Source organism: Leptodactylus fuscus, chromosome 5 (genome assembly GCF_031893055.1).
Source record: "Leptodactylus fuscus isolate aLepFus1 chromosome 5, aLepFus1.hap2, whole genome shotgun sequence".
Classification (NCBI taxonomy): domain Eukaryota; kingdom Metazoa; phylum Chordata; class Amphibia; order Anura; family Leptodactylidae; genus Leptodactylus; species Leptodactylus fuscus.
Genome location: NC_134269.1, coordinates 92,506,550 through 92,519,394, shown reverse-complemented (window position 1 = coordinate 92,519,394; position 12,845 = coordinate 92,506,550). Strand labels below are relative to the sequence as shown.

General features: G+C 40.6%; 1 protein-coding gene across 2 annotated transcripts in view; it reads left to right on the top strand.

Annotated features, from left to right (window-relative positions):
- Positions 1-3,325: 3,325 nt before the first annotated feature.
- STRA6 (signaling receptor and transporter of retinol STRA6) overlaps positions 3,326-12,845 on the top strand; it is a 55,442-nt gene continuing 45,922 nt past the window's right edge. The window contains exons 1-5 of one of the 2 annotated variants that reach the window (XM_075273689.1): positions 3,326-3,423; positions 10,015-10,142; positions 10,246-10,312; positions 11,992-12,077; positions 12,187-12,326. In XM_075273689.1, the coding sequence (XP_075129790.1) occupies positions 10,042-10,142; positions 10,246-10,312; positions 11,992-12,077; positions 12,187-12,326 (394 nt within the window). In that variant the 5' untranslated portion in view covers positions 3,326-3,423; positions 10,015-10,041. The remainder of the gene's footprint in view (positions 3,424-10,014; positions 10,143-10,245; positions 10,313-11,991; positions 12,078-12,186; positions 12,327-12,845) is intronic. The other variant, XM_075273690.1, reaches the window with a different exon arrangement.

Sequence of the window (12,845 nt, the reverse complement as noted above, 5' to 3'; positions counted from 1 at the left end):
ACCTGTATGATGATGCACATGCTGCCCAATCCTTTAGAGACACAGCCTTGTTTGGGCATTAAAGGAATTTTCTGGAGCTAAGAAAATGTGACTTAGGCCGGGGCCCCACGGACCGGAAACACTGCAATTTGCCCGCAGCGGAGACGCTGCGGGAAAAATTGCGTCGTCGTACAGTGCAGACAAAGTGGATGGGATTCATGCGAATCCCATCCCCACTTTGCGGAAAAGATCCCAGCGCGGACATGCTGCGATTTGCAAACCCGTTGCGGCTTTGCAAATCGCAGCATGTCAATTATATCTACAGAAACACCGGCGGGTTTCCCGTAGATATAATGTTAAGAGAAAGTCAGCACAGGAAAACTCTGTGAACTTTCTCTTAAAAGCACTGTGGAAAGAACTGCAATGCATTCACACAGCGGTTCTTCCCGCAGTGCTTTAGTGCTGCGGATACGGCCCATGGGGCCTTAGCCTAAAGTCAGAAATATTTGTAATATGAATGAACAAATATAACCTTTATGTGTGTTTAGATCATTTTACTATTACGGTACTTATATTTTCAGGCTCATATAATACTTCCTGGTTTACACTTCCTGGTTGTAGGAGTGTTAGCGCATTTCCAGGCAACCCTTCGCAGCATCCACCCACTGAATCTCCTTGCAATTTTTCGTTCATGCCCACTACACACACTAATAATGTGCTATATATATATATATATATATATATATATATATATATATATATATATATATATATATATATATAGCCATTGTAGGCTTTGGCCGAAAAAATGCAGCACAATCTGCAACAAAAAAAGCAAGGTGGGGCCTCAGTCTTTATCACATTTAGGGTGGGTGTAGCTAGCAGCCTAAATCATGTATATAGTGAACAACAGGTCAGGACCAATAAGGAACTGATTGTAACCCCTCATTCACATCTGTGTTGGAATTCTGTCCGTGGGAGTCCGCATGAGGACCCCATTAACGGAATACTGAACGCAACTGCAAGCAGTGTGCAGTAAAAGGACACGGACCCCATAGACATAGGCACTGCTTGCATTTGCGTTCGGACCCCCGAACGGAATACCGAACGCAGATGTGAACAAGGGGTAACAAAGACTGTGTTCCTCACACAATTCTGCAAAAGTGTAGGACATTTTTATGTGGTCTCAATTAGAAAAATTTATTTCAACACTTTTTTTTTGTCTATCTGTAAAAAAAAAGTCTCAGAAAACCCCTTTAGGGCTCAATGAGTCCATTTCATCAAACTATACTCATACATTTCTTATACTAGATGTGTAATGAAATGACATATTCTAAAAGTGTCTTTCCAATTTGACCCTTCCAGTATCAGTCTATACTTTACATCATACATGTGTACTGATCTGGGAGAGGGGAGAAGCTTCCCTAGAACAAAATGTGTTTTGGGAGAGTCAGGTGGCCCCTATAAATATTACGTAGTCTGCCGGTCCTGATGAAATTAGTGGGCTCCTCTGATACACATCTAATATGCATGGCCTGCTTTACTATCATAGAAATCAGTTTGCCATTCACTGACCTCCTGCTTGGACTGTTTTATACACAGTTGAGAAAAAATTAGCATGAAGATTAAAAAATAACTTTCATTAGGATCAATTAAAAAAAGGAGTCGACTCAATAGATAAAGATATCTCCTTTTTTAATTGATCCTAATAAAAGTTATTTTTTAATCTCCATGCTAATTTTTTCTCAATGGTTTTCCTGTAGCATATGATACCCATTTGTATTCCTTGTTTTTATACACAGCAGCCAATGTGAGGAGGCAGAGCTGTCTGAACCATTGATAAGATGGGAGGCGGATGTCAGACTACAACACTGTATGCAAGCTATCCTCACAGATCAATGCTCGCTTATTTGATAGCGTACAATACGAAAAGCAAGTAGTAGCAAACTAAAATCACCATGACTCTGAAGACCCATATAGCATCCAGTTCACATTAACAATAAAACACTTTCTCCATTTTCTCCAGAACTCTATGGATTGATGATGTGAGACAGTTTGTCGAGTGCTTGATGGTTCTCTGTCTGCTACATACAAATGTACACAGGGTTTCACTGCTTTCTTATGATGGAAAAAGTGACTTTTTAGAATAGGCACAACACACCCGGTCCTTTGCTTTGTGGCTTGGAGCATTTCTACAGGTGAGTTCTGATTTATTGTTGCTTTTGAAAATATTACTATATACCTATAGAAATACATCCAGTACTTCATATTTCCTTTGAACGGAGACATAAGGGTTAATTATTCTTAGCGCCGCATCAAACGTGTTTGCTTTGTATTTTGCGCTCATAAACCATGAATCTTATTGCTTTGAAGATTTCCAAAGTCCGGGACATTCTGTCTACAAATACATTGTCTTGTATTAATCATTGGAACAACCACTACACTGTAGGACTGTAGTATTGACCATGCTAGCTTAGGATTTCTTGTGGATAGGGTAGACTCTATGAACAGCAGCTGCAGCTTCCATGTTATAACAGCTGGGAGGTTTATGAGAGAAATACAGACTTGTGAGAGCGGGTGAGTAAGTAATAGAGAATTGTTTCATGAATTTTATTGTAATTGTCATTTTACAAAAAATTAAAGAAGTTTCCCGGGACTAACAAAATTTACTATACAGACCATAGTGGGTGCTTAGACTCTGAATATATTCTGTGTTCTGTTTCAGATGTAAGGGCCAGAGCTACAAGTGCTCCTTAATATGTTCCCATAGAGTTCATCCATAGATGAGGAATAAGTATATAGAAAGACGTGCTCCATACAACTAAATAAGGAAGAGACTTAGCATATCTCAGTGCCTGTATTATGGAACACCATACAAAGTTACATGACTAATTTCAATTGTTAGTCCTCGAAATCCCCTATGTTGAATAAAATGAGGATTGTAAAAGAAGCTAAAAGCCAATGAATTGACAGTGATACAGAAATAAATAGTAGAGAAATAACTGGTTAATGAGCACAGTGTTCTATTAACTGAGCTGCATGAGCGTATTACTCAGGCCGGTATCAGATGGATCAAAAGGACAAGATTCAGGTATACAATAAAATGTTTATGCGGATTACACAAAGACTAGAGGTATGTCAGGAAGTTAGTAATGCTGCTATGTAATCGCATGAGTCCCACTACCAACATCCACACCCCCTATTCTTGGATAACATTCACTACCTTCTTGCTGTGCGGGGTGTAAAGTTCTCCCCCCTCCCACTGAACTTTGCCTGCTCTGTCTGGGCGCTCTCCCCCACCTCCTCATCTCAGATAAATCACCCCCCCCCAATCACTTTCAGACCAGAGAAGTAAGGAGAGCGTTCACATATTTGTGTTCTATCAGGATACAGGTGTCTCTGCTGCTCCAGCACCTGCAACATACATCCACCATAGGACAAAAGGTTTGTCATTCTTTTTATTGGCAGGTGGATTCCTATTCAAATCAATGTGGAAAACTTGGATGCAGTGACAGAAGTGTCTACAAGGAAAAGTACAGTAAGGGGAAGACAGGACACTAGGGTAAGGTGACCTCTCCGTCACATTATGACATATGCCAGGGATTACTAGAAACCTTTCAGGACATTCGAGGACTATTAATGTAAAACACTGTGAATTGGCCTGGGACTAACAAGTGGTATTAATAAGTGTCAGCCAGTATCAGCTACATGAATACAATGTGGCCTCACAGATATAATAGTTCTTATGTCATTTGTTAAAGAGACAGAATAAAGAACATTATCAAATAGTCACACAGTGTAGGACCAATGATCTTCATAACTTTGTACCTGTTTAGATTCCCTGACCAATTGTATGGGTTAGAGTGACAAGACGAATGTAACTTGGCTATACTGTTACTGGTAAAATGATGTATCCAGTCATATCACTGTCTGATATTAAGTTTCCATGGGAAAATAATGATTGCATTATCTATTATTGTCTGGCATTCCTTATATCTGACTTGTATGTCTGTATGACTCTGAGTGCAGCAGTCCATGACTATGTGGTCTATGATAATATTTCTATAAATGTTGTAGTTCTCCCATCTGGTAGTACTGTAGTGTGCTGCACCATACGTCAAATATTCTGTATCTTTTAAATATATAATAGCATTGACATTGTATTTCATTTAAAGTATTTGCCTTTTATTCGTGTACATGTTGAACTGCTATGATATGTCATATATAATACACTATATGAAAAAACAATCCGGTCTGTCAGCAACTTGTATGGATGGAAAATGTCCTGTTATTGGAAAAAGCAGTACACCATGTATCGGTCCACACTGGGACCTATCTCAAGTGCAGATAATACACTATATGGTTTTTGCTGATCAATGATATTTGTAAAACTTGTTTTTTCAAGCCACGTATATATTACAAAATACAAAGATTGTCTGGCCATGCTAAAATGTAAAATTACAGATTTTATCGCATTACTAATGAGAACACTTTTAGGTAATAGGAAATATTTCTTGTCTTATATTTGTATTCTTAAAACACACAGGCTGCACATCCTCCTCCCACTTGTGATGGCCTCTCACCCGATCATTCAGTGCTTGAAAGAATTATAACCCATTTTATTAAAAGCCTAACACTACTTTCACCCCACAAGGAGGGGAGGGGATGTCATTAAATAGTAGGGGGGTTGCTCCCTAGTGGTGATAAATAGGGGTAATATAGAGGTAACTCATAAATTCAGAACTAAATGGCCACTTACTTCCAGAATGGGCACCATTGATGGGTTATAAGGAAGCCCGGCTACAGTAGCACTAGCTGACACTGAGTGATGACACAGTTCATGGATTCTGTAGCACTGATATACAGTAGTACCAATTACATTATGGCAGTAGCGAGTCGCCACATTTTACAACGGCATTTTACAATGACATACTGAGCATAAGTGACTTATTCATTTACTGTGGTTTAGATAGGGGGATGCACTGGAATTGCAAAAACACATTTGGAAACTAACCACAAAATAATGGCTGAATAATTCACAAATGGCACTGTTGGGAACAAATAAGATGTGTAAGGCATTAAAGCCTGTAGGCCTCTTATTACTAGCCAGGATATGATTGAAAGTGGCTGGATATAAAAATGTAGGTGTATGGTCCTTTATTCTAGTATTGTTTAATACAACCTGGTAATGTCAGGAATATAAGACACTTTGTTTTATCATACAGAATTTACAGGTAATGTAAAGAACTTCTTGTAAAGTCTGAAATTAAATTAATATTATAAGACAAAGTTAGCAGTCATCTCCTGAAGCAGATGTGTTAGGAATGGATAAACTGGGCAAGCGTAAGGAATCAGATCTGAGTGACCTTATGGGACAAATTGTGATGGCTAGGTGACTAGCACATTCCCACAATGTCAGGACTTGTGGGTGTACCAGGTATGCAGTGCTTAGTACCTAATATAAGTTTCCCATAGGGTAGATTGGTTATCAGGTCTAAAAGAAGAACAGTCTTTGTTGCCAAAACCAACCAATAACAGCTTTCAATTATAAAGCAAAATACTAAATTAAAGTTGTGCTGTGATAGGTTGCTTTGGGCAACAGAGAATGAATCTGTTTCATAGAGCCATGAGTTCCTGAAGTTCACTGATGAGTATGAAGAGGGATGGCTAGCCCATGTGGGTATTACAGAAAGGTATCAGAACACACAGTCCATCAAAGCTCTTTGTATATGGGGCTGTATTGCTGCACATCTGTCAGAATGCCCCTGCTGACCCCTGCCCATTGCCTATAGCACACACTATTGCATCATAAAACAATAGAAAAGACTGTCTTGGTCTGATGAGTGACATTTTATTTTACATCCTGGTGGAGTGTGTGTGCAAAGATGGGAGAACGATGCAGATTAGTGAGAATGCAAACCGGCGGAGACAGTGAGAGGGGACTATTTTCTGATGGAAATCTTGGGTCCTAGTATTCCTGTAGATGTTACTTTATACTAAAGACTCTGATACACTTTTATAAATACAATGATAAATGGCTCCACATTAGCAGAATAATCCCACATCATCTGACATCTGTTAAGCAATTGTCTTCTGGCAATCTCTCATTGAGCAATTGTCTGTGTGCAAGGTCAGATGCTACAGAGATTCTCTGTCTCCCTATATACTTGAAAGAGAACTAGGCCAAAAACATAAATATATATAAATTTCACCAAATCATCACCACAGAAAGACTTGGTGCAATAAAGTGCACAAATTGTCTATCTTTAGAGATGAGCGAACAGTGTTCTATCGAACACATGTTCGATCGGATATCAGGGTGTTCGCCATGTTCGAATCGAATCGAACACCGCGTGGTAAAGTGCGCCAAAATTCGATTCCCCTCCCACCTTCCCTGGCTCCTTTTTTGCACCAATAACAGCGCAGGGGAGGTGGGACAGGAACTACGACACCGGGGGCATTGAAAAAAATTGGAAAAAGTCATTGGCTGCCGAAATCAGGTGACCTCCATTTTAGACGAATAGTGGATTTCAAATCCGGGTCATATGAGAATGTGAACTTTGTGACTATGAGACAGGGATAGCTGTACAGGCAGGGATAGCTAGGGATAACCTTTATTTAGGGGGGAATGTTATTAAAAATAACTTTTTGGGGCTCTATCGGGTGTGTAATTGTGATTTTTGTGAGATAAACTTTTTCCCATAGGGATGCATTGGCCAGCGCTGATTGGCCGAATTCCGTACTCTGGCCAATCAGTGCTGGCCAATGCATTCTATTAGCTTGATGAAGCAGAGTGTGCACAAGGGTTCAAGCGCACCCTCGGCTCTGATGTAGGAGAGCCGAGGGTGCACTTGAACCCTTGTGCACCCTCGGCTCTGCTACATCAGAGCCGAGGGTGCGCTTGAACCCTTGTGCACACTCTGTTTCATCAAGCTAATAGAATGCATTGGCCAGCGCTGATTGGCCAATGCATTCTATTAGCCCGATGAAGTAGAGCTGAATGTGTGTGCTAAGCACACACATTCAGCACTGCTTCATCACGCCAATACAATGCATTAGCCAGTGCTGATTGGCCAGAGTACGGAATTCGGCCAATCAGCGCTGGCTCTGCTGGAGGAGGCGGAGTCTAAGGTCGGACCTGAATGGAGACTGGTGTGGAGCGATCTTAGACTCCGCCTCCTCCAGCAGAGCCAGCGCTGATTGGCCGAATTCCGTACTCTGGCCAATCAGCACTGGCTAATGCATTGTATTGGCGTGATGAAGCAGTGCTGAATGTGTGTGCTTAGCACACACATTCAGCTCTACTTCATCGGGCTAATAGAATGCATTGGCCAATCAGCGCTGGCCAATGCATTCTATTAGCGTGAACTGAGTTTGCACAGGGGTTCTAGTGCACCCTCGGCTCTGCTACATCAGATTGCTACATCTGATGTAGCAGTGCCGAGTGTGCATCAGATGTGTAGTTGAGCAAAACTGACTCAGCACTGCTAAGTCTCTGCATTCGCATAGGAATGCATTGGCCAGCCTTCGGCCAATCAGCGCTGGCTCTGCCGGAGGAGGCGGAGTCTAAGGTCGGACCTGAATGGAGACTGGTGTGGAGCGATCTTAGACTCCGCCTCCTCCAGCAGAGCCAGCGCTGATTGGTCGAGTTCCGTACTCTGGCCAATCAGCACTGGCCAATGCATTTCTATGGGGAAAAGTTAGCTTGCGAAAATCGCAAACTGACAGGGATTTCCATGAAATAAAGTGACTTTTATGCCCCCAGACATGCTTTCCCTGCTGTCCCAGTGTCATTCCAGGGTGTTGGTATCATTTCCTGGGGTGTCATAGTGGACTTGGTGACCCTCCAGACACGAATTTGGGTTTCCCCCTTAACGAGTTTATGTTCCCCATAGACTATAATGGGGTTCGAAAGCCATTCGAACACTCGAACAGTGAGCGGCTGTTCGAATCGAATTTCGAACCTCGAACATTTTAGTGTTCGCTCATCTCTATCTATCTTGAATACTGGATTCCCTGTTAGGTCCTAACTAGTCACTCTTCTCCCTATTGTCAGTGACCCTTTCAGCAGGATAATGCACACTGTCACACTGTAAAAGTTGTTCATAAAGGGTGTGAAGGATGTGTAGAATATGTTCAAGGTATTGACTTCAAATTCCCAAGGTTTTGATCAACTGAACTTGCGGGAAACAAGTGTATTCCATATATTCCTTACCTTTCAATTTACTTAAAGTGTTAAAAGTGTCAAAAGAGTTGTGTTATTTAGGACACATCTCATATCCACAGTATAGGGCACAAGTGTTCAGTCTCTGGGAGTCTGACCGCCAGGTCCCCCAACAATTTGAAAGTCCCCCTAAAGTCTCCTTCTGAATGGAGCATCAGTGCATTTGCATGACCTGTGCTTCATTCACAGCTATGGGGCTGTCAAAAATGTCATCTTCAGTAGCACCAGCAGCCATATAAAATTGGTTGGAGCACCACCTTCATGCTTCCAATTGTCAGGGACTCCCAGTGATCAGACACTTTATTTATTTATTTTTTTTTATTTTATTTTGTTAATGTAGATTGTGAGCCCCATATAGGGATCACAATGTACTTTTTTTTTCATTTAAGTATGTCTTTGTAGAATGGGAGGAAATCCACGCAAACACGAGGAGAACATACAACTCCTTGCAGATGTTGCTCCTGGCAAGATTCAAACCAAGGACTGAGGCACTGCAAGGCTGCAGTGCTAACCACTGAGCCACCGTGTCGCCCTTGATCAGACACTTATGCTGAGGATTGGGGATATGTGCCCATAAGGCCACGACTCTTTAAATAGTTTGCTGTTAATGTCTTTGTGGTATAAGATATATCACAAGACACCGTCAGTGGTTTTATGGATGTCAATGGGTCAAAGCTGTTTTGGTGTATGCAGGTGACCTACAAAATGTTAGGCATTCTTTCTAATATTAGGTTTTAAACAGAGTCTGTCACTCGACCTCAGCCTATCAAATCAGTCATGCCAATAGATAGGATAGAGTCACCTGAATCAAACATTTTGTCATTATGCAAATTAAGTATTTGTAGCAATGAGGGTGCAGTCATTGCTCCAAAGAGCTAAGCAGTAACACCTTTATTGCTCCAAAGAGCACCAATTTAGAAGATAAAATCACTGTTTAATTCAGGTGACCCTAACCTATCTAACTGTGATATGCTGGGTTTTGGTGCTGGTCTTGAAGGCCAACGTTTCTACCATGATCACTGAATAATTCTTGCCCTCTTCCTCTTCAAAAAGCTTTACATGCTACCGGTCCCTACACTAAAAGTGGGAGCTGTTGTTCTTGCTGCCTTCTGGGGATCACCTGACCAAGGCCAACAAATAACACTGCTAAAACATGGTTGGAAAACTATACAGTAGCTGACAAATTTACTCCCAGCTTAGATGCCTCCATACGTAATTACTTGACAGCCATAAAGAAGTCAGTCAGTTATTATTATGGGTTATATGAGGCCTGTCATCCAAGGTACAAGCAGCCATTGCTATAAAAGAGTAACTAAGAAAATGTCCAATAACTGGATGATAACAGAGCAATAAGGTTGAGTGATCCGGAATAATCACAGTCATTGTTAGGACATCACTGTCGGCATCTGCCCTCATGTGACATGGGAGACTGTATTAATTAGTACTCTCATATTACTAATGAGCTGTTGGGAGTCAGGTTGTCTTGTCTTAATAGAAGGGAATTAAACATCTAAAAGGGGGTAGAACATTTCAAGTTAGTCTTATGTAAGTGCCATAGGACTTCACACATAAGACTACTCACCTTGTGGCTTCTGTATGCATTTGTCCCCTGTTTATTGACTACAAAGACACTTCTTTCAGACGGTGTAGCTTTCTACAGGTCTCTCTGATATCTCATGCAAAACTTTCTCCACCTATTCCTATGTCAATTTCTGATCCTTAGGGAATGTATGTAATCCCCTAGACAAAAGGATGCTGTGCAGGGTAGTCGGCTGAGTATGGTTATATAAGGTGGGGTCTTTCTTGTCCAGCTACAGGAGCAGTAAGTGGGCAGCAATATGTCAAGTCTGCAGGGGACCCCTGAACCATGGCAGGATGACCTGCTCTATGATGACTGGTATGAGGATTCCAATCAAGAAGCCACAGTGCCACCTGATGAGTAAGTGATAACCCTTCTCTGGTCTTTAATATTGTTTAACATCACTGGAATAAAAGCATTCACATATATTACATCTATCAATGTTTCATTATTTTTCTCCTAGAATTATCTTGCCATGCTCCCCAACATTGTCTGAAGGATTATACCACCTTATCCTTGCACCTATATCTGTGAGTGTATAAAGTTAATAAAAATTTGCTTCTTGGGTTTTTGTGTCAATTTTAAATTATAACTACAGTTGCTTTATGACATATCCTGGGAAATTATGGTACCCCCTATCACCAATATTTTCACCAGTTATAGTACTTTCTCAATTCTATGGGAAAAAGGAACCTCCTGGACCTCACCATGGCTGGAGGGCCTTGGTGTGACAGAGCTGCTGCACTCCTTATAGTTGCTCCTTGGCATGAAGTTCTTTTATAGGACACTTTAAATAGCATCTAGGCTTGGTCTATGTATAATCTTGGACAGACAGCTTATATGTGCTGCAACTTCAGATCCATTTAGCCGATGACGTCAGAATTTCCGACTGAATGTGGGTTAAATGTGTTAAAAGCTTCTGCTTATGCATCAACAATTGCTTGCTGTAGATGCTTCCATAGAATTATTTGCATAGCAAATTGTCATCTCTCAATCTGGAACATATAGCAACTACTGTATATAGAGTCTGCACCAGTTTTTATATGTCTCTACCTTTAGATCCTTTAAATTAAAAGCACTTAGGGTTAGGGTATGTTCACACGCTGGAAACCTTTTCCGTCATGTCAATTCTCTGCACGACTAGCCGCAACGGGATGCCAGTACAGTGCATCAGCATCCCGTTCCTGATTAGGCCCGAACGAATGGGACTAATCGGGAGTAAGTCTGAAACTGCGGACACCTTGGCTGACTCAGCCACGATATCCATGAGAAGATAGGGCATGTCGCTTATCCCGCTAGCTGAAAAAAATCACTAGTGGGAAAAAAAACCGAGGGACTCCTATTGAATTGAATGGGAGGCCTTTTTGCAGGCAGATTTTGAGGCGAATTCCACATCAAAATCCGCCTGCAAAAAACTATGGACCCTAAGGGTATGTTCACACATTCACATGGAGGAAAATGGCAAGGAATTTGGTGTGGAATTTCAGCGCTGAAATAAAAGCCTCCCATTGACTTAGCAGAAAAAGGAACCCATTGAAGTCAATGGGAGGCTTTTTTTTCAGCGCTGAAATTCCACACCATTTTCCTCCGTGTGAATGGACCTAAACTGTTCTGTTAGTACAGTAATATCAATAAGTTATCAATGATTAATTGCCAATAGCCTATCTGTGTTGATCAGCATAGTGTGCTTATAAGGATTTTGTAAAAGCACAGGGACTGAGAAAACTAAGGCTATATACCTCTGTCTTCATTAGACTAATGCCAAGGTAAGTTTAAATAGGTACCCATAGTTATAATAACCAGTCAGGTGATCTATGCTACCTTAACTGAGAGCAGAATATGATAAAGGACGAGAACTTGATCACTGCAATTTTTATGTGTACAGTATATTGGTTTATATGATTTGTAGCTGGATTTCTGAGTAAAAAGCAGAGTACAACCTACATGACTCCTCGGAGAGGATGGGAGAGTCCTGGTAACCCCACCACACACAATGGTTGGCAATCTTATGAGTACACCCTGTGTGGAGTAGAGGTTTCAGAATATTTTCATTTGATTTACATATATACCAAAAGACATGTCTAGTATCTAGTGAACTATTAAGAGAAGACTTTTTCATCTACATTGTCTTCTTCGTTTTATATAATTTCCTATTTCTCTGTAATTTCTCATGTACTATATATATATATATATATTTCTTACTTTCTAGCTCTGTACATTGCTCCTTCTGAGCTTCTTGGTTCGAAGGCGAAAGCTTTGCACCTCTTTCTGTTGGGGCGTCCCTGGTGTTCTCAGGTATTTTGTTGGCTTCATCTCTCTCCCTGGTATAAATCAATTTTCCAATTGTAGACTCATTTGGTTCGACATAGTACACTATGTTTATCTATTCTACTTCCCTCTACAGTCCTTTGAATCTCCTACAAAGTGGTGGCAACAATTGGGTGCCCTGTGCGGCATTTGGGTTGCTGTTTTCATCAATCATGCAGATGTTTTTAGATCCATCAGCTCTCAATTTCATTTCAAACAGTGAAAAGTCTCCTAAAGGTAACTTTCCATTAACAGTATACTTCTATCTTAAGAAAGTGTGTTGTGCTGCATAGTATCAATCTCCTTGTGATAAGCCCTGGCATAGCTATAGAGTATTTGAAATTGTGACAATCTAAAACTGGCTACACCAACTTGACATTAGTTGTAGCTTAATGAGCTACGTCAGAAATTAGAATCATAAAAACTGCTTCAATAACTTTTAAAATATTCAAAGTATGCCCCTGCTTGCCCACCCTAAGGCTGACACCAGGCATTGCACATATATATATATATATATATATATATATTGCAGTATAAGGGATTTATTAATACGTTCATATCATTTAACTATTGGGAATCAAACACAATGCATGATCAATTATATAAAAATGCTTCTTATAAAATTTGTACTAAATGAGTAAAAATCTCTGTGCTGTGCTGGTCGCACATTTATTATATACATCATTAATGTAACACGAAGAATTATGTGGAATTATTACAATCAAGCAGTTCTTCACTTTATGCTTGTTGTTTGTA